Raw genomic sequence first — 22,670 nt, forward strand, 5'->3', positions numbered from 1 at the left:
TGTTGAATATTTCACTATTTTCCCACTAATGTTTTGTATCGTTTTTTTTTTTTTTTGCCAGTTCTGGGCCATGAACTCAACACCTGTGCACTGTCCTTAAGCTTCTTTTGATCAAGGCTAGTGCTATATTACTTGAGCCACACTGCATCACTTCTGGCCTTTTCTGTTCGTGTGGTACTGAGGAATTAAACCCAGGGCTTCATGCATGCGAAGCAAGCCACATTCCCAGCCCTGTATCTTATATATCAATGTAGTTACAATAGCAGGAACTTCTAAATTCCACAATTTACAATTTGTCATTCAGGGAAGTTTGTCCACTTTGCCTCCCTCTTTTCTGGCTATGTTTAGACCTTTTGATAAGCTCTTGCTTGCATGCTTGACTTAGTCCAGGGGATTGCATTTTGACCCTTCATGTCTTGACATCCTCCCACAGAACTAGACGTGTTTATCACCCATCAGCCAAGATGAACATGGTGAAGAGGATCATGGGGCGGCCGAGGCAGGAGGAGTGCAGCCCGCAGGACAATGCCTTAGGACTGATGCACCTGCGCCGGCTCTTCACTGAGTTGTGCCATCCTCCCCGGCATATGACTCAGAAGGAACAAGAGGAGAAGTTGTACATGATGCTGCCAGTATTTAACAGGGTAAGTCCAGGTTGCCCCATACATGCCATCTAGTCCTGGTGTCATCAAAGGAATCTTTTTTTTTGTCTTTTTATTTTTTTTAAATTTTTTAATTGTAATTAATAAAAGGGTTACATGATATTTGCCATATAGAAGGTCCATTAATTCACATACATTGATACCCTTTCACATGTCTTGGTACCCTTTACCCTCCCCCCAACCGCCCCCCCCCCCCGTCATGGTTTTTCCCCCCTTCCCTATCAAATTTCAAATAACCAACTAGAAATATATCCAATATATCAGATAAAAAAGTGAAATAGTGTAACAATATGAGATACCCAAGGGACAGCAAAGGAGATGAGAGATAACATAGTACATTAAGGACAACAATCATTCGTTATATGGCTTTTGTTTCAATATCCTGGAGGTCCTTTCAATTCGCTTCATACTATATGGCCTTATGTATCAAGGTTTTGCTCTATTCCAGATCTCTGCTAGTAGAGCCCAAGGTTTCTACTGATTATGACAAATGAGGGAAACCATTGAGCCTAAGTTCCTTTGAGTCTGGCTTACTTCACTTAATATGATTTTTTCTAAGTCTTTCCATTTCCTAACAAGTGGGTCGATGTCGTTTTTTCTGACAGCAGCATAGAATTCCATTGTGTACAAATACCACAACTTGTTGATCCACTCATCAACTGCGGGACATCTGGGTTGGTTCCATATCTTTGCTATGGTGAATAGTGCTGCAGTGAACATTGTTGTGCTAGTGGATTTAGTATGCCCTAGATTCTGGATGGTTGGGTAAATGCCAAGTAGTGGAATTGCTGGGTCATAGGGGAGTTCTATGTTTAGCCCATCAAAGGAATCTTAATGATTAGTTACAGATGCAAAATGAGGATGAGGTCCCCCCCCCATTGTATTTTATTGTCAGGATGATATATAGAGGGGTTACAGTTAGATTTGTCAGGCAGTGGGTACATTTCTTCTTGAACATTGATACCCCTTCTTGTGTTTCTCCCAGTTTACCTTTCCCTACTTCCCTCCAATCATCTTGTTTTCTCCTTCCCATTCCTATTTCAAATAAACAAATAAATGTATATACAGTATACCAGGTAACAAAGTCAGATACAATAACAACATGAGATAAACCATAAGGATAGAAAAAAAAAAAACAGGGCAGGGAGAGGGAGAAATAACTTTACACAGTAGGTTGAGAACAACAAACACAAAGATAAAACTGTTTCATTATCTGGGAGTTCATTTTGGTTATCCTCATCCTATATGGTCATATGTATTGAGCTGTTGTGGTCCTCTGCTAGAGAAAGCTGAATGTGTACTACTTATTGCAAAAACAAGTCCTCAAAGAAACTACTATCTCATTAAAGGTGGGCTAAGGCTTAGACTTCTCCGAAGAGGAAGTAAGAATGGCCTATAGACACATGAAGATATGCCCAACATCTCTAACCATAAAAGAAATGCAAATCAAAACAGCTTTGAGATTCTACCTCACTCCAGTTAGAATGGCCAGGATCAAAAAAATCTAATAACAGATGCTGGAGGGGATGTGTTCAGGAGGGATCACTACTACACTGTTGGTGGGAGTGCAAACTCGTTCAACCACTATGGAAAGCAGTATGGCAGTTCCTCAAAAGACTAAACATAGAGCTCCCCTATGACCCAGCAATCCCACTCCTTGGCATTTACCCAAACGTTCAAAAAAAAAGGACATATTAAAGCTACTAGCACAACAATGTTCATTTCAGCATTATTTACCACAGCTAACGTATGGAACCAACCCAGATGCCCCTCAGTAAATGATTGGATCAAGAAGATGTGGTATTTATACACAATGGAATTCTAAGGAAATGGAAGGACTTGGAAAAACCCCCAAAACATATTAAGTGAAGTAAGCCAGACCCAAAGGAACAGAGGATGAGTTTTTTTTTTAAAGCTAAATGTGTTCACTCATTTAAAAATATATATGCTGTAGTCCATCAATGATGGTACATGTCTAATCTTGACACTTGAGAAATTGAGATGGGTAAAACTAGACTTGAAGACCACAGAGGGCCACATAGGGAGACAGCACGCAAGAAAGTTATTGCTGCAAAGCAATGTGATTTGATGTGAAAGCTGTCAGTGTGAACTATTTCATATGTCTGCTTCAATTCTAACATATGAAAAGATGATTGAGTTTTGGGAAAATGTTTCTACAGTGGTTGTAGAAGGGAAGAGTAGAAGTGACCGTTTTATTTCTGTTGTCTTCACTGATGGGCTCATTGTACCAAATGGTGCCATTGCCTGGCTCTTTGTATACTTAAAAATGACTACTTCAGGGCCCTATGTTATTTGGTGGATTTCTGTGAGACATTTCTGTGGACATTCTATGAGAGGACATAGACTCTAAATAAGGATCATCTTTTAATGTTTTTTGTTGATTCTGAAACAGAATCCACAGGACCTTTTAGAATTGCCCTTTTTATATTGATCAAAGGTTTCTGAGTACATAGTTTTTAAAAAGTCAAGTAGTTCCACAGGCATGTTAGGAACCCTACTGCTCTTCACAACTAATTGCTGCTGCCGTGAAACCTTTTAAACAACACACTTTTACTTGTTTCCTGATTATTCGATTTTAATTGACTTCCTACTGAGAAAAATGAGAACTCAAGGTTTTACTTTGTCTTTACAAACCTCAGCGTACACCCTCATATGCCTCATATGCACTGTTTTTCTTGTCCTTTCTGTATAGTTGTGCCATTTGTGTAAACAGCTCTCAGTGCCCAGTCTCCTGACTGTGGTATAAACATTACTCATGCATGGCCTTTACATATATTGCTATTATATTCCAGCATTACAGAACTGTTTCAGTTTCAGAAATTCTCCCCATATCTCCTTTTATATCACCTCCCTTTTCTCTTCCCTCTTCTCTTGCTCTATAGACTTTTTATGCTTAGTTCTCTCCTTTGCCTTTCAACTACAATCTTGTAGCCAGAGGGTCCCTAAAATATGTGCCCTCATCTATCCATTCTCATATCCTCGATCCACCCCCCCCCCGCCACACATACAGGAATGCAGAACCAATGCCCCTCATTGAATCTGCCCCCTAAACATTTCTTAGCTGTGGGTGAAAACAATCCTCAATTTTCCCAAATGAGAAATAGGGGCAGCCTTTTCTGAAGGTCTTCTACTCTTACTCTGTGATTGAAACTACTTCATCCAGTCTTAGCTCAGAAGAGGACATGCAAACCTGTCATGACCTTGTCTTCCTTAATGCAAGATCTACTTCCTGGGTGTCTAATAATCACATCAGGTTGCCATTTGTCTTTATGCTTTAATTTTACTAGCTTTTTTATTTTACTTAGCTCCATTTATCCCTGATAGGGCCAAAGATTATTTTTTGTGATTTCAAGAATCCATCACATTTTTTTTTTCCAGTTGTGGAGCTTGAATTCACTATCTGGGCCTCCTTGTACTCAAGACTGGCTTTCTACTACTTGAGACACATAGCCACTTCCAGTTTTTGAGTAGTTAATTGGAGACAAGACCTCATAGGGACTTTTCTGCTCAGGCTGGTTTCAAATCTTGATCCTCATATTTCAGCTTCCTAAGTAGCTAGGAGTATAGGTGTGAGCCACCAGCACCTGGTACCATCACATTCTTCAGGAGGACTTCCGTTCCCTAGTTCCCTGATCCCCACAGACTACTAGACAACTATCTGCTATGGTGCTGCATGTCCCTCTGTTCTTACTGTTGCATCTGTTTCTGTGATTATATCATCCCCAGCAGATCTGTGTATCTCCTCATTATTCTTCAGGTATAGAACATCAGCGGCTGCATCTTATCTCCATGCATAGCACAACAAAGGCCAAAATGTGCATTTGACACAAGTTGACTGAATCTGTTAAAACTTGCTGAAAGATTGTAGTTGAAACCTTTCAAGGGAATAAGATATTACCCATGCTCATGGTGCCAAGTGAGGAAACCAGCAGTTTAGAGATAGGGCTTGGAGAGTATGCACACTGAATTAGAAGAGAAGGGAAGCCCATCTTGAACAGAAGTGTGAAGTGATAGACCTGAAATAATCAGGAGAGTTGGTGTTAGAGAACTGGAGAGATAAAGGTTTCTGGGGAATGAATAGTTAACATTGTCATGTGCAGTATAGAGTCAGAAAGATGAAGACCAAAACATATTCTTGAGATTAGATTAGCTAGAAAACAGTGCATTGGACATGAAAGGAGGTAGTGGGTATTAAACTTAGGAAAATTTGAAATAAAGTGGAAAAACAACATTGATGGAGATTGTCTTAGCCTAATTGGTGCTACTGCATAACAAAATACTTGAGGTTAAATACTTCATAAACAAAAGAGTTTGGAAGGTACAGACAGCATCTAAGTGCTGGCCTTGAAAAGGCACCCCTGGCTATGTCACAGCATGATGGAAAGGCTGAAAGAGAAGAAACTGGGGATTGAAGGCATCATGTACATGGAGTTACCTCACTTTATTGAAAATTCCTCTGTTCCAAGAACTCGTCTACTCTCAAGAGGTCTAATCCACTCTCAAAAAGGAAGTATTAATGCATTCATAAAGTGAATTAATTACCTTTCTCTAGACCCTACCCCCTGGGCTTCCACTACCTCAAAGCACCACACTAGGAAATAAGCCTTCTAGAACACTGGTCCTTGGGACAAGGTACAGTCAAGCCATAGGAAAGGAGAAGTTGCTAATAATTTAAGGGGGCTTTTTTTTGGGTGTGTATATTTATAGCGTTTTGTTTTTTAAGGTGGGGGAGGATTCAGGCATGCCCCTAAAACGAAAAATAGAAACCATTAAATGAGAGGAATTCGGAGATTTTGAGGAGATATTACAGTTAGACTGGGGGGCAATGGGCATGGAGTCAAGTGAGCTGTGAAATGGAAAAGCGAATTCAGCCCAATGTAGGAAAATAGATTGCACCAAATATGGAAATTCATTTGTAGCATTGCTAGACATTGAGCAAGATCTTGGTCAGTGATCTTTGATTCATGTTGTCATCAGTGGATGTTGTCCTCTTCATGATCTGGAGCGAGGAACTTGAAGTTGAGGATAAGGGATTGGCCTTATATTTACTAGGCAGATAGTATCTATCAACCCCTCAGCTTTTTGTTCTTTCCATTTTTTGAATAGGATCTCACTTTTTGCTTGGGTCCAAACCGGATGCATCTTTTTATTTAGGCCCTCCAAATCGCTGGGGCGGCAGGTGTATACCACCATACCTGGCTGTTGATTGAGATAAGATCAAGTGAACTTTTTGCCCAAACTGGCCTCAAATAATGGTCCTTCTCATCTTTGCCTCTTGAAGAACTAGATGACAGGTATGAGCCTCCCTATCTACATGGAAATTTTGATAGTTTAGAATTCTTATGAAGAACAGAGAGAGACAAAGAGTCGAAGAAAAGAAGAACTGACTGGCATTGAGAATGAAATTTATCATTGCAGTGATAAATTTGTTCTTGACCTTACCCATACAGCCCTGTTGTGGAAATATAGAAGGGATTATTGGGACTGAGGTTTTACTAGGCAGATCAAGAAAATGGCTGAGTGAAAAGAAGAAGAATTAGTTGACATGGGAAAGATGATAGAATAAGACCATGAGGGAAAGTAACAAAGGGTTTAAATTAACTTTCAAAAGAAGAAACTATGAACAGGATAATATTTCAAATTCTTTTTATATTATTTTTTTCCTCTTTTGGAAATGGTACTGTATCTCATTAGTATAGTGCTAGCCTGGAGCTGAAGAGCTCAAGGACAGTGCCCAGGCCCAGAGTTCAAGTCCTACAACTGAAAAAAATCAGTTAATTTTTATTGAAATTGTTTCTAGAATTTTTTTCCAAGGTTTTTTGTTCATTTGTGGTTTTATTTTAGAGACTGTACATATGTATGTGCGTGTGCCCACTATCCTGAGACTTAAACTCGGGGCTTGAAGATGTCGCTGAGCTTTTTTGCTTAAGTCTAATGCCCTACCACTTGGAGCCACAGCATCAATTCTGAGTTTCTGGTGATTAATTGGAGATGAGTCTCACGGATTTTTCTGGCCAGACTAACTTCAAGCCACAATTCTCAGATTCTCAGCCTCCTGAGGAGCTAGGATTATAGGTGTGAGCCATCATTGCACCACAACTTCTGGCTTTTTTTTAAAAAAATTATTTTTAGTTATCTTTAAATAGTTGTACACATGACTTACTATTCAACAAAGCAGTATAAGAATACAATGAGGGCCGGGAGTTTGGCCTAGTGGTAGAATGCTTGCCTAGCATGCACGAAGATCAGGGTTCAATTCCTCGGTACCACATACGTAGCAAAAAGCCAGAAATGGTCCTGTGGCTAAAGTGGTAGAGCCCTAGCCTTGAGAAAATCCAGGGACAGTGCTCAAGCCCTGAGCCCAAGTCCAGGACGGGCAAAAAAAAAAAAAAAAGAATACAATGAATCTTGATAAGTGTAACTTCTGTCCTCATTCTCCCTGTCCCTTATATATGCTATTCTGTTTAGTTTTTTATCTTTTAAAAGTGTGTCATGATGTACTATTAGCTACTGTGTAACTTAGGTAATTCCAACTTAAAAGCACCTAAAAAAGGTTTAGAGAAAAGAATTGTTTTCAACTTTTTTGCTGCACTTCCTAGAGATAAAACCCAAGGCCTCCTTCATGGAGGCAAGCAGTCAACCACCAAAGTGTTCTCCTGGCCCTTCTCTCAGCTTTTAATGTGAAGTGTTTGTTTGCATCCTGATATGTTTTACCTGTTGGGCATCAGAGGTCACTTATGTGAGTCTTGAGCTACAGGAATTTGTAATATTTATATCGTTTTTTTGAAATAAAAGTTGATCTGAGATGCTTTAATGGTTATTATTAAACTTAGTTCTCTTAGTTCCTTTACGTCCTATGCTGTTGTAAATAAGTCCGTTAACTATTAATGTTTGAGCGGGAAGTTTTTTTTTTTTTAATTTGATTTTATTGTCTGGGTGATATATAGAGGGGTTACAGTTGCTTTCATAAGGTAGTCAGTACATAACTTCTTGAACATTGTTACCCTTTCCCATGTTTTCTCCCACTTTCCCTCCCACCACCAGTTGAAAATTTTTAATTAGCTGTTTAGAAGTATTTGTGTATACATCACCTTTGATCTCTGTGACTATCATAAAGATTCAGTAAAGTTTTATTGGTGGTGCTGGGAATTGAACCCAGGGCCTCATACATGATGTGTGCTCTACAACTGAGCAACATCTCAGACTCAACACACTTACAAATATTTTTTTTCATTGTGCTGTGGATGGCACATATCAGACATGTACCTTACTTTACGCTCAAGCCCACTAGTAGCCTCTCAACTTACGAAAAATTAGAAAGTTACTGTGACCAATTTAAAAATCCATACATCGTATTCATTGGCTGGGCACTAACAAACTAGATTACCCTTTTGTTTCTCATTAGATATAGATTTTTCTCTACAGCATGGTTTCTAAAAGGACGCTCACTGGTGTTATTTCAATGTGTGGTTTTACTTTTTTGCCTTTAAGAGACATGAGTTGGAAAATGACATGTGTTGAGTACCATTTTCTGGGCCAGCTCTCTTACTGCGATGTTGAAATGCCTCCTGCAGTCTTCATCACCTTCCTACAGGGCAGCAACTGTTCTCCTTCGCCCTCATTCTCTCAAAGGGAAGGATTAGGGGAGTCTGAGAATAGCTGAATAATACTTGTTCTGCACTCCAAAGCATAATGAACCTCAATGTCCAAGAACAAAGGCTCACTGAGAAAATACTTGATTTAAACTATTCAAAATGAATAGCCTTCTATTTGTCTACAGATTCATAAATGCCATTGTTAATTATGTTATTGAATCTTGTATCATTGTGTACTTTGAAATGCAGTTTTTCTAACTGTACCTTCAGGAAACTCCTCTTGCTATTTGAACTTATTTCCACTTTATGTTTCAGAAACTTCTAAGTTGACTGCAATCTTTTATAAATAACATTTTAAAAATTGTTGGCTTTAGAAGGAGATATCCAGATTTGGACCCAGATAAGTCACAGATATTATATAATACCAGTAGAGTTGATATTGTAAAGGACTGGCTGAATTCACTCCTGAAATAGTGCTGTTTACTTACTTATCACTGGATGGAAGCAGACACCTCAACCAGAGCAGTGGAAATATAGGCCTAACACAGGAGGGTGGTAGGCCCAGGTAGACATACTGTTTCTCCTCTTTACAGTTACTTGTCCATGATTTTATGTTTGTTTTATTTGCCACAACCAATAATGATGGTCAATCAGTGGTCATATCTAATTTTTACTGAGTAGCCATTCAATCATATCCACATACTTCTGATTTACTATCTGTCATTAGTTATATAGCACTATTAATTTGTTTTCCGCAAAATATTTAATTGAGGTGGGATACCAGTAATTCTATTTAGGTAGATATTAAAATGAATCTTTCAGGTTCTGGGAGGCATATGAATATAATGAAGCACTTGCCTACCATGTGTGAAACCTTCAGTGTGACCCCTAGCACTGTTTTAAAAAAAAGGCATATGTCAAAATGACTTTTCATAGATAAACCAGTACTGTTATTCTAACATGTAAAATAAACACTATGAAAAGTTACATTGATGTGGTTCATGCAGTGTCGGAGATAATATAGTACTGAGTAATAAAGAGGCAGTCTTGGATTTAGATCTAGTTTTAAAGTCTTCATCCACCAACTCCTGGCTTATCTTTCCTAACCCTTAATTTCCTTGTCTGTAAAATAATAATACAGCACATTATACAGGATTTTATGGAATTTAAATGGCATGTCAAATATTTGAACTCTGCTCTGCCCATTGAAAATGCTTATTATATGGTAATTATTATATTATTGAATTTGCTACAATTCAAATTTGTTCCTCAGTACTGGTTTTTTTTTCCCCATCTGATCTTTGAGTGTCACAGATCTATTACTAGAATTAACAATTTTGAGTGGAAAATGTTCAGAACTCTCTACTTTGACAGATGAGGAAACCAAGAACCAGAAAGAAACATTTGAATAGTAATCGCTGAGAGTGAAGTAGGATCCAAATCTCTTAACTCCAGCCACATACACATTGTCATGGCAGACATTTGTGTGAATGCATGGCAGAAGCTTTGTTGACAGTGGTAGAAATGAGCTACAAAAAAAATGCACTTTTTTGCCCCCCCCCCCAACATTCTGCATGATCATACTTTGATATTCACCTATCCTCTTAGTTAGAACATCCTAGCCTGAGCAGTCTCTTCTTGACCCCTTAATCTCCCAATCTTATTCCTAACTTGATGTCTTGCAGTTTTCTGTCAGGACCCACTTTGCCTGTCAGACCCATCCTTTGACATCAGTCATTTCCTTAGGGAAACGTTTTTTGACCATTTCCTCCCTTCCGGGCATTTGTCATTAACCTGCTTTCCTTTGTAACACATCACTATCTTAGCATACTTTGAGTTTTTAAAAAATATTTTTTGGTGCTGGAGATTGTTTCATGCATACTTAGCACGTAGTGTAATTTTAATTTTAATTCTTGTGATATTTGTCTTCTATACTAAACTGTGAATATTTCCACGGGCACTGGAATACTTGGTTACCAGTGAGATAGCAGTAAATATTTGTGAGTGAAGAAATAAATGAGTTAATCGTTAGTATTGGTTCATTGGACTTAAATATTATTCCATGAGAAAAAAATAGTACTTCTTCATTTCAGATTAGACTGTAGGGAATAATCTTTTTATCTTTTGATAAAGTTTCTTTACACAAATAAAGCAATAAATAGTTGGTATAAAAATTAAATTTCATGTTCAACAATGTATTATTTGCCCAGCATGAAGATTACTTGAATAAACATACTATTAATTCTGTTGAAGAAATGAGCTGTTTATTTTATAAAGTTGTCACAACTCTTTGGAATAAAATACTTCTTAATTCTTAGGAGCAGAATGAAATATGTATCAGTGTACTTGAAGTTCAAAGAAAAGCTATAAACACTAAAATTTACATACTCATCTATGAGTAGAGGTAATTAAAGTGTATGTCATTAGTGGTCTCATGAATTTTTATCTTTTTCTAGTTTGTTGAACAATGCATGTCTTAACAAGCCACAGGTTAACTATAAGCACACATTTATGAAAACCTCAGCAGAAAGCACTTAAGTTCTTGAAAACCAATTTATTTTTTGGAGATCATTAAAAATTCCTGCTTTGTCAGGTTAGTGGAACTTTTGTCTATCCTAGACAAAAGTAAGAACCTCTGTTGATTGCTGTATTGGTTAATATTTTCAATTTAATTAGAAGAAATTGTAAGAAATATAGCACTTTTTTGTATAGTTTTGGTTCATCCTTTTTAATTTCCACTTAACCTTTTTTAAAAAATTATTTTAATGTTTAGAGGGGGTTACAATTATATTCACCAGATAAAAGGCGCATTATTTCTCACACATTGCTACTCCTTCTCATGTTTTTGTCCTCATTTTCCTTCGCCCAGCCCCCTAATCTTTTTAACCTTCCTATTTCAAATAAACAAATAAAGACATATATAATATACCAGATAATAAAGTCAGATACTGTAACAATATGAGATTAACCAAAGGGCCGCACAAGAGAAGTGAAAAAAAAATAGTACAGTCACTCATAATTAAGCTCTTGTTTCCATCTCCTTGAGGTCCATTAATTTGGCCTCATCCTTTATGGCCTTATGTATCCAGGTTTTGAGCTATTGTAATGCTCTGGTAGGAGAGTCCAAGGTTTGTACTAATTATTACAAATGAGGGAAACATTGAGCGTATATTCCTTTGGGTCTTGCTTACTTCACTTAATATGACTTTTTTTCCAAGTCTTTCCATTTCCTTACAAATGGGGCAATGTCATTCTTTCTGACAGCAGCATAGAATTCCATTGTATATAAGTACTACATCTTTGTGATCTAATCATTTACTGAGAGGCATCTGGGGGTGGTTCCATATCTTTGCTATGGTAAATAGTGCTGCAATGAACATCACTGTGCTAGTGGCTTTAGTATGTCCTTATTTCTGGATTTTTGGGTAAATGCCAAGTAGTGGAATTGCTGGGTCATAGTGGAGGAGCTCTATGCTTAGTCTTTTGGGGAACTGCCATACTGCTTTCCATAGTGGTTGAACGAGTTTACACTCCCACCTACAGTGTAGTGGTGATCCCTCCTGGCCATATCCTGGACAGCATCTGTTGTTATTAGATTTCTTAATCATGGCCATTTTAACTAGAGTGAGGTGGAATCTCAGAGTTGTTTTGATTTGCATTTGATGTTGAGCATTTCTTCGTGTGTCTATAGGCCATTCTCATTTCTTCTTCAGAGAAGTGTCTCTTTAAGTCTTTGGCCCATCTTTTAATGGGATAATTGTTTCTTTGAAGATTTGTTTTGGAGAGATTCGATTTTTTGAGCTGTTGATATATTTTAGATATGAGGCCTTTGTCTGTTGTATGGTTAGTGAAGATCTTTTCCCACTGTCTATTTAACTTCCTAGCAATGTCCTTTGCCATACAGAAGTTCTGCATTTTAATGCAGTCCCATTCGTCCAAACTTTCTTTGATTTGTTGTGTTTCTGGGTCTTTATTAAGAAAGCAGAAATATAGTACTTTTTGTTCCTGTATTATATCTTGTTATATATTATTAGAGTATGAAGAATACATGTGTATATGTATGTATATGTACTTTTTAAAGTATAAAGTATATATATTAAAGTACATACGAAGTATACTAAAGTATATATATGCATGCGTATATATATATAATATGGACAGTATAATTGATTAAATTTACTCTTTCAAGCATTTGAGCCAAAATTTATGATTGAAACGTAGAAAGCAAATCAACTTTTTATTGTAATGATACAGGCTTGAACTCAAGGCTTTTTCCATGCTTTACTACTTGACTCACGTAAACTCTCAGCCCCTGTCCTAGATTTTATTTAGTCTTTTTTTCCCGGTCTATCTCTGTAGCTTTGGGATTTTATTGCTTATCTTATTTTCATTTATACTTATAGTTTTTAAAATCAGATCTTTTTACTCAGGAGGCCGAGATCTGAGGATCAAGGTTCAGAGTCAGCTTGGGCACAAAAGAACCTTAGACTCTTATCTCCAATTAACCTGTAGAAAATGAGAAGTGGGACGTGGCTCAAGGTAGCCTTGAGCTAAAGAGCTCAGGGACAACACCTAGGCCCAGGCCAGGGGTAGGGCGGTAGCCTTTAGCTGAAGCGCTCAGGGACAGTATCCAGGTGAGTTTAAGCCCCATGACCCACCAACAAAAAAAAAAAATCAGATCTTTTTAGGTAACTCAGGTTGGCCTCATATTCAATGTCCTGTTCATCCTGAGGCCTGTTAGTATAGGTGGATGCTACCACACCTGGTTCTCCTGTTCAGTGTATGCTCTTATGTTCTTCAGTGCTGTCAACATTGTCTACAGTCTGCTGTGAGAAAGTCTTCATTAAATAGCCTGTTTATCCAACAGCTGTACAAAAGACAGGTCACTAGCTTAGGGAGAAATATGAGGGTAAATATATTATGCTAGTGCCTTTACAGTAACATTTGAAAGATAGTTAGAATATAAAATACTGTCTTATTATGTGGATTTATTATAATAACTGTCAAAGACAGAATTTCCTATAAAGAAAGCTTTAATACAGTATTTCAGAATACATGTAGTCAATAGACATTAAATTTCCTGTTTTTTTCTTGCAATGTTACACCCAATTTTCATTTTCTTATTTTCTTTACATGACATGTACCAATTGCTATTTAAGAATTGCTTCATATAGTTAAACATGGTAATTCATATTTGTAATCCCAGATACTCAGGAGGTAAAGGCAGAAGGTTCCTTAGAAAGAGGGTAGCTTAGGGAACTTAATGAGACCGTCTCAAAAACAAAACACAGGAAAAGTACTGAGGGCTTGGCTCAGGTGGTAGGATGCTTGCCTATAAATGCTAACCTTGGGTTTAGTCATCTAATACCAGAACACAAATACACACACACACACACACACACACACACACACACACACTGCATTTTTTTTTTTTTTTTGCATGTGCTGGTACTTGGGCTTGAACTCAGGTCCTCCTTTAGCTTTTTTCTCAGAGCTAGTGCTCTGTCACTTGAGCCACACCTTCACTTCTGGATTTTTGGTGGTTAATTGGAGATGAGTCTCACGGGCTTTTTGCTCTGGCTGGCTTTGGACCTCAGTCTTCAGAGCTCAGGCTCTTGAGTAGGATTACAGGCACGAGCCATCAGTGTCCAACGTTTATCTTAAATTTTTATGAAAACAAGTTTGTTTCATGAGCTTTCTATTCATTTTCTTTATCACTGTCTTTTTTCATAGTAGTTTTATCTTAGAAATGATCATGATTCACATTTAGAAGTTCTCAGATTGAAGATAAGGTTAGTACTTTTTCTGTTCAGCCAAGACTTAGCATATCATTCTCTGCTTTTCCTTATCCAATGTGTCTGAATGCTTTCAGTATGTAAGATTCATCAGTGTTTATGTTTCCTCAGACAACTGTTATATTTCTGAAGTTTATTAGGGAGATTAATTCATATTTTATAGATACTGTCTGGCTTTTTTTATTTTATTGATTTAATCATTATTTAATGTATACATACAGAAATGTGTCTAGCCATGCTATATTGCATGTGCTATTAAAAGATGTATGTTTTAAGCATAATGAAATGTAAAGTATGTAACTGTGCATATTTTACATATTACATAGTTTGATAGTAAAAAAACAAAAAGAAATGACAGTACTTCAGTAAAAATCTTTTCTCTTACCTACAGGTTTTTGGAAATGCTCCGCCAAATACAATGACAGAAAAATTTTCCGATCTTCTACAATTCACTACACAGGTTTCACGGCTAATGGTGACAGAAATTAGAAGGAGAGCATCAAACAAATCTACAGGTATTTTTACAGAAGCCAACAAAAATGGATTTAATTGAATAGATAAGAGTTCTTTAAAAGTACTGTTAAAATTAAGTGAAATGTGAACCTTGTTCTGAACTCCTGGGTTTCATTTATCAGTCTCAATTCCCTTCTTATAGTCACTTTCTTCTGTTGGTTTCATCTTCTCTCAAGCTTCTCTCAAGTAGGTTTCTGTTGAGATCATCTCCCTTGAACAACTCCACTTGCTTACCTTTTAGCTATTCTCTTTCTCCTAAGAAGATCCATGTTCTTCAGTGTGATCCTCTGGTCAAGTTCGGGATTTGGCCATATGTACAATTTGGGCATATCCTTCTATACATTTCTTCTTTCCTCAGATTTATTTTATTACTTGGAGTGTCTTCTATTTCCGAGCCTTGTGACATTATATTCTTATTAGACCACAAGCTCTTCTTAGGGATCTTACTGCTCTCTGGGCCAGCTTGCATAGCCATCATTTTTTTTTAATTTCCGATTTTCATCATCTTTCTACTTACTTGGGCATAATATCTAGCTTTTTCCTTTAGAAAAATATCATTTCTACTAGCTTATTGAAAAGGACTGAAGGAGTCAGGGAAAGAGACTCTGGTTTTGTTTTGAAGTATGTCTGAGTAAAAATGTCTTAAAATATTGCATTAGAAAATGAGTTCTTTCCTCTATACTGAGAATATCCTTTGTTTTTGTTATTGTAAAAGCGATGTCCACAGGGGTTACAGTTATATTTGTCAGGTAATGAGTACATTTCTTTTTGAACAGTGTTACTTCTTCCCTTGTTGTCTTCTCAATCCCCCTCGTCTACATATTGTATAGTTCATTTTCCGTATAGTGTGTAGTGAGTGCCACTGCTGCATTGTTTACCCTTATTCCTTCCCTTTCTGTGCTTCTCCTTGCCCTCCCCAAGACAGATAAACTTACATACAAGACGAAGGGTACAGAAGTCAAAATCAGTGAAAAAAAGAAAGGAAAGTAAAAATCAAAAACTGAAAAGTAAAATGGAAAAAAACCACTTTTGTGTCCATTTCCTGGAGTTTATTTTGATAGACATCATTTTATATGAGCATATGCACATAGTTATGAAGCCTTTGTGACCCTCCTTTGTTTTTTTTTTTTCTGTTCGTTATCATGTTGAGATAGTTTATTATGATTACAAGGAACCATGAATTTGTATGGTTTCTCAGCATGGCAGCATGCTAGAGTGGAGTCAGATTTCTTTTTTTTTTTTAATTTTTTTTTATTGTAATTAGTAAAAGGGTTACATGATATTTGCCAGATACAAGGTGCATTAATTCACGTACATTGATACCCTTTCACATGTCTTGGTACCCATTTCCCTCCCCCCCCACACTCCCCACCCGTCTTGGTTTTCCCCCCTTCCCTATCAAATTTCAAATATCCAAATACAAATAAATTCAATATATCAGATAACAAAGTGAGATACTATACCAATATGAGATAACCAAGGGACAGCAAAGGAGATGAGAGACAACATAGTACATTAAGGACAACAATCATTCATTATATGGCTTTTGTTTCACTATCCTGGAGGTCCTTTCAATTAGCTTCACATTATATGTCCTTATGTATCAAGATTTTGCTCTATTGCAAATCTCTGCTATTAGAGCCCAAGGTTTCTACTGATTATGACGAGCCTAAGTTCCTTTGAGTCTGGCTTACTTCACTTAATATGATTTTTTTCTAAGTCTTTCCATTTCCTAACAAATGGGGCAATGTCATTCTTTCTGACAGCAGCATAGAATTCCATTGTGTACAAATACCACAACTTGTTGATCCACTCATCAACTGAGGGATATCTAGGTTGGTTCCATATCTTTGCTATGGTGAATAGTGCTGCAATGAACATTGTTGTGCTAGTGGGTTTAGTATGTCCTTGTTTCTGGGTGGTTGGGTAAATGCCAAGTAGTGGAATTGCTGGGTCATAGGGGAGTTCTATGTTTAGCCTTTTGAGGCACTGCCACACTGCTTTCCATAGTGGTTGAACGAGTTTGCACTCCCACCAACAGTGTAGTAGTGATCCCTCCTGGCCACATCCCCTCCAGCATCTGTTGTCATTCGTTTTCCTGATCCTGGCCATTCTAACTGGAGTGAGGTGGAATCTTAGAGTTGTTTTGATTTGCATTTCTTTTATGACCAGAGATGTTGAGCATTTCTTCATGTGTCTATAGGCCATTTTTGTTTCTTCTTCAGAGAAGACTCTCTTTAAGTCTTTGGCCCATTTTTTAATGGGATGGTTGTTACTTTGGAGGTTAGTTTTGGAGTGATTCAATTTTTTGAGTTGTTGATATATTTTAGATATGAGGCCTTTGTCCGTTGTTTGGTTGGTGAAGATCTTCTCCCACTCTGTAGGCTTCCTGATTAGTTTACTAGCTATGTCCTTTGCCATACAAAAGCTCTGCAGTTTAATGCAGTCCCACTTATCCAGCCTTTCTCTGATTTGTTGTGATTCTTGGTCCTTATTAAGAAAGTTTCGACCTGTGCCAAGGAGGCCTAGTGTATCTCCTATTCCTTCCTGTAAAGTTTTCAGTGTGTCAGCTTTTACCTCCAGGTCTTTGATCCATTTGGAGTTAATTCTAGTGCAAGCTGACAAAGAAGGATCCAGCTTTCGTTTTCTGCAGGTGCTTAACCAGTTCTGCCAGCACAACTTGTTGAAGAGGCTGTCTTTCTTCCATTCTATTGTTTTGGCTCCCTTGTCAAAGATTAGGTGGCCATAGGTCTGTGCTTTAATATCTGGGTCCTCAGTTCTATTCCATTGGTCTTCAGGCCTGTTCCTGTGCCAGTACCAAGCTGTTTTGAGAATTATAGCTCTGTAATAGAGTCTAAAGTTTGGAATTGAAATTCCTCCAGCGCTGTTCTTTCTGCTAAGAAGTGTTTTTGCTGTACAGGGTCTTTTATTATTCCATATGAAATTTTGGATTGCCTCTTCTATTTCTTTAAAGAATGACATTGGGATGTTGATGGGTATTGCATTGAATTTGTAGATAGCTCTTGGCAAGATTGTCATTTTCACAATGTTGATTCTTCCAATCCAGGAGCATGGGAGGTTTTTCCATTTCCTTAGTTCTGCTTTAATTTCCTTTTTCAGGGTTTTAAAGTTTTCGTCAAAAAGGTGTGACCCTCCTTTGATCTCACTGTGTAAATGTCTAGAGTGCTGTATAATTTGGTTGACAAACCTGTCAGATATGAACACTTAGATGAAATTACATTAATTCATAAAGAACCAAATATATTATAGGAAGGGATGTTTGCAAAACCAAAAGTCAGTAAGAGAAAAGAAGTCATTCTCTACAGAGAAGTGTGCTGAAGATCTGCTGAACACACACAGCTTAGGTTTACATCTGAGCAGAGATACTACCCATTCTCTCCATCCCCCAGTGCGGTTGCTTGCCATTACCAGAGGGTAGGGTAGAGCAGGTCTGTCTGTGAAGAAAGAGATATGTGATCTGGGCTGCTTGAGTACTGGGTTGGGATTCTTGCAGTTTGGGTATGCTAGCTCTCTAGACCCAAACCTCCCTATTAACAGTAGGAGCTATCAGAGTTGAGTTTCCATATAGCCCCTCTTGTGGGGAGGTAGTCAGGAAAGGTGTCTTAGTTTGTCCTCCAGGTAGCCTAGTCAGTATTAGCATCATTCTGTATAATCTTGCGACTGGCATTATATCAGTCCTCCTGTTGTTAGTTGCAAACAATTTTACCTCAGAATTTAAAATGTAGTATCTGTATTACAGTCTAGATTCCTATATTGCTGAGAAATCTTGAAGATACATAATTTTGTGTGTGTGTTTTTGTGATCCTTTAGGGCTTGCTGTATTTTCCCCCTGCCACAGGAAAATTTTAGGATCTTCTCTTTGTCCCCTTTACTGCTCTGAAATGTGATGTTAATGTATTTTGGTAGGTGCTTGTTATTCATTGAATCCTTTGAATCTGGGTACTCATGTCTTTTAATTTTTGGAAATTTTCATGAAGTCAATAGAATCTTTTCTTCTATTTTTTTTTCCTGTAGTCTCCTCTTACCTCTTTTTCTCTTGTTTTTGACTCCTTGATAAGACAATTTTTCAAGTTTATTATCTCTTTTTTTCTCCAGAGTTGTTTATTTTTGACAAGCTTTTCATTTCTAAAACTTTTTACTTCTTTTATTGGTCTCTTTCTTTTACACATGTATTTTCTTCCATTTGTCTCTTCTGAGTTGTATCTCTAAATGGTCTGTTTCTTTCAAGTATAATAGATTTATTATAAAGTTGAGGCAGTCTCTGGCTTATCTATCAAAGATGTCTCATCCTTGACTTTTTGCTCTCTTATAAGAAAGGAACATTAAAAAGCTGACTAGCATGTAGCATTTTAATTGTGCTTGGAGACATAAATTCAGATAATGATGGTCTTGATGAGACTTTTTGTTGGTGAGTTTTCTCCTGACCCAGGAAAATGGTCCAGAGAATCATCCAGTCTCTGCTTGACTCAGCATTTTCGATACCAAACTAGGGAAAGGTTTGGGTACCTTCAGCATTCATTAGGAAGCTTGTTATTTATTTCTCTTCCCCCCCCACTCTTCCCCACCCCAAGTCCTCTCAATCCATGCTCCTTCTCTTAGTGTTTCCAATAAATACCCCTCCAGTCCATTGTCAACACTTAGGAGAAGACCGGGGATCTTCTCTGAAGCAGGCTCTTCAAGCCTCTTCTCGATAGTCCTGTATTTGTCTGCTTCCAATGCACCTAGTGCTGCCAGTTCCTCTTACAAGATCTCTTACAAGATTGATTTTTCTGCTTTTATTCAGCTTGTTTAAGAGTCTACAATCTGGTAAAACCCTTACCCTAGATGTCTACTATTTAGTATCCCAAAACTTTTGTTTCTTTCATTTTTGTTCTTCAGGCTTTATACCTTAAAAAGAGAAAAGGAACACCTCTACAATTATTTTCAATGATATATTAGCATATTTGGCTCTGATAGTAAGCATAATAAACTGAGACTTTCACAGCTGAAATTTAGTAGTAACAGTTCAGAAGGCTGGAAGGCCAAGGTCAGTACCAGCACTGTTGGATTCTTATGAGGACTGTCCCTGGCTTGCACAGTCTTTTCATTGTGTCCTCATGTGGGGGAGAGAAACAAAACAAGTACTCTTCCATCTTTTCTTCTATGGATACTAATATTATTATAAAGGCCTTACTCGCATGACTTCCAAAATTGAGCTTACCTCCTGGTCTTCAAATAGCATCCCACTGGGGGTTCGGGCTTTAAACCAAATTTTACAGGGACATAGGCACCCTACGCAGCAACATTTCAGAATCAAGTAGAGAGAAACGCATGTGCTCAAACGTTGTAACTGGAGCCCGTTGTCAATGTTGGAGCCATAATCGTTAAAATGTTTTTAGACTGAGGACTAAACTGCTTATTATGAAGTCATGTATGAATTAAGTGCAGATTTCAAATGAGACCATTTTGATTACATTTAATGTTCTTGAAAAAAGTCTAACATAAGGTGGTAAGTTAATAAAATGGGAATGCAACTTTTTCTGTCTTTTGTGATCTCAATTTCTCTTCTACAAGTGAAATTGTGGTGTGTAAGATTTGTGTGGTTGATGCTTACAGGTGGTAGAAAGGGAAATTTCTGTGTCATATTAACTTCTTAAATTGCATTTGCTTTCTTTTCTAAAAATTGTATTTCTATTTCCTTTAAGTAGTTGCACAAATACAATTCAGTATATCACTGTGTGAATACAGTGCACCTTGATGAATGTCATTACTTCATTGTTCTCCCTATCTTCCACAACCCCGTCTATTCTCTCAATTCTCCTAGTTTCATGGGATAGACGTTGTATATTATAACTGCATTCTCACTCCCTTACTCTCTTCATTTAATTTTATTTTCCTTGACATCAAGGACCAGCTTCCTGTTATTCACTTCGTTAGATGTTAAGTTATTTGTTTAAAGGAATGACACCATTTGAATTCTCTACAAATACCATACTTAGTTAATATTTTTGTACACATGTACATATGACTGTATATGTTTACATATACATTTGTAATTAGATGTAATTTCCACATAATGAGGGAAGATGTGTGTCCTTTCTCTGGGCCTGACTTCCTCTTTTACAGGTTCATTCATTTCTTTGCAAATGATATTATGAAATACTGAATCTTTATGTTTATAGAAGGACATTTGCTATACTGGAGATTATTTTTTGTTTGTTTGTTTTCTTGTTTTTGGTTGGTCATGAGACTTGAACTCTGGGTCTGGGCATTGTCCCTGAGCTCTTCAGCTCAAGGCTACCACCCTACCCTTTTGAGCCACAGCGCCACACCACTTCCGGTTTTCTGGTGATTAATTGGAGATAAGAGTCTCACGGACTTTTTAGGGTCTGGGCTGACTTTCAACTGAGATCCTCAGATCTCAGCATCCTGAGTAGCCAGAATTACAAGCTTGAGCCACCATGCCTGGCTGGAGATTTCTTAAGTAGAGAAAGTGTCTTACTGTTAATTATAGTAAATAGTGATGGAAATTTTTTCCTTTAGTAACATCTTTGTCATCAATAGATTTGTTAGCTGTATTTATTTTTCATATTATTTAAATAAAGGTAAGTTTTAGTTTCAAGCTACTCTATAGTCAGCTTGTCAAGGCCTTGTGAGAAACAGTCCTAGTCACACTAACTAGTCTTCTATCCTGTTATCTTTTATCCATACAAGTTAATATCTACCCAGTAACCTGTTTAAAGCTTTGTGTTTCTATCAGAAAGTATCCTGATCTTTACTTCTTTGACTATTGTCTGTCCTATTTGTCCCTGTTTTATTAGCATTGAGGCTATTGCTTATTATGTATTAGCTGTCCCATAAACTTTTACTGATTTATGATCCAGTATTTCTCTACTTTTTGTTTCTTCAGTGCTTAAAAAAAAGAGAGAAAGCTGTTTCTTAAAGGAGAGAGTCTTAATTCTGGTTGATCTCCTTAGATAGCTTAAAAGAGCTATTTGTGTGTGTGTGTGTGTGTGTGTGTGTGTGTGTGTGTGTGTGTGTGTGTGTTTCCTTTTTAATTTAATTTTGTCAAGGTGATAGACCAAGGGGTTACACTTATATACATGAGTACATTTCTTGTTGAACATTGTTAGCACCATCTTTTGTTTTTTTCTAATAAAAAATTCTGTGTTAAGCTGGGTACAGTGGCTCATGTCTGTAATCCCAGCTACTCAAAAGGCTGAGATCTGAGGATCACAGTTCAAAGCCAGCCTGGGCACGAAGTTCCATGAGACTCTTACCTCCACTTAACTAGCAGAAAACTGGAAGTGGTGTTGTGGCTCAAGGGGTAGAGTGGTAGCCTTAAGCTGAAGAGCTCATGGACAGTGCCCATGCCCAGAGTTCAAGCCCCATGACTGACCCCCCCCAAAAAAAAATATATAGAGAGAGGCGGGGGAAGGTATCTTTTTTAGGATGTAGGTATATCTTGAATAACTTGACTTCATATAGTCTTTTATGAGGAATTGTTATCAAAAGGAATTTTATTGCAATTTACAATGACACATCCCCCCATACATAAATAATATGAGCCATTTCTTTGAAAGTAGCCTATGTTTGTTGTACACTAAGATGATGTTTTTTCCCCCAGCCATCCTTCTGAATTTGAAGTGGAAGATTGGTTGTTACATAATCACTACTTTCACAAAATCTTTTTCAGATCACTTTAAACACAGAGTATATATCTCAGGAAGAATTGTGTATGTCTGTAGTTTTGCTGTTTAAGTCTGAGAAGTTAGTAGATTTGAGAAACTTTTAGGGACTATCAAGGTGCAATATAGAGACATTTCTGGTTTGTTATGCCTTAGGACATCACCACGGTTTTCTCTTTTTCTCCTTTAATTCTCTCTTGGTTGCTGTGTCCATATGGCATTTATCAAAAGTATATAGTGACTTACAAGTAATTTAAGTGAATATAACATATAGCATAGCTGGCTATATTGTATGTAGAACATGTGTTAGGATTTCCTTCCAGGTCTTCCAGGAATCTTAAGTTTTACTACATTAATTTCTCCTAATTCTAAGAGCACTAGGTCAGTTTATGTGAT

General features: G+C 37.3%; 1 protein-coding gene across 4 annotated transcripts in view; it reads left to right on the plus strand.

Moving 5' to 3' along the window:
* Nucleotides 1-445: 445 nt before the first annotated feature.
* Wdfy3 (WD repeat and FYVE domain containing 3) overlaps nucleotides 446-22,670 on the plus strand; it is a 179,624-nt gene continuing 157,399 nt past the window's right edge. For all 4 annotated transcript variants that reach the window (XM_090343279.1, XM_090343281.1, XM_090343280.1 and 1 more), the window contains exons 1-2: nucleotides 446-644; nucleotides 14,465-14,588. In XM_090343279.1, coding sequence (XP_090199405.1) covers nucleotides 465-644; nucleotides 14,465-14,588 — 304 coding nt within the window. In that variant the 5' untranslated portion in view covers nucleotides 446-464. The remainder of the gene's footprint in view (nucleotides 645-14,464; nucleotides 14,589-22,670) is intronic.

The sequence above is a fragment of the Megascapheus bottae genome, chromosome 13, assembly GCF_031878675.1.
Source record: "Megascapheus bottae isolate mThoBot1 chromosome 13, mThoBot2.hap1, whole genome shotgun sequence".
Taxonomy (NCBI): domain Eukaryota; kingdom Metazoa; phylum Chordata; class Mammalia; order Rodentia; family Geomyidae; genus Megascapheus; species Megascapheus bottae.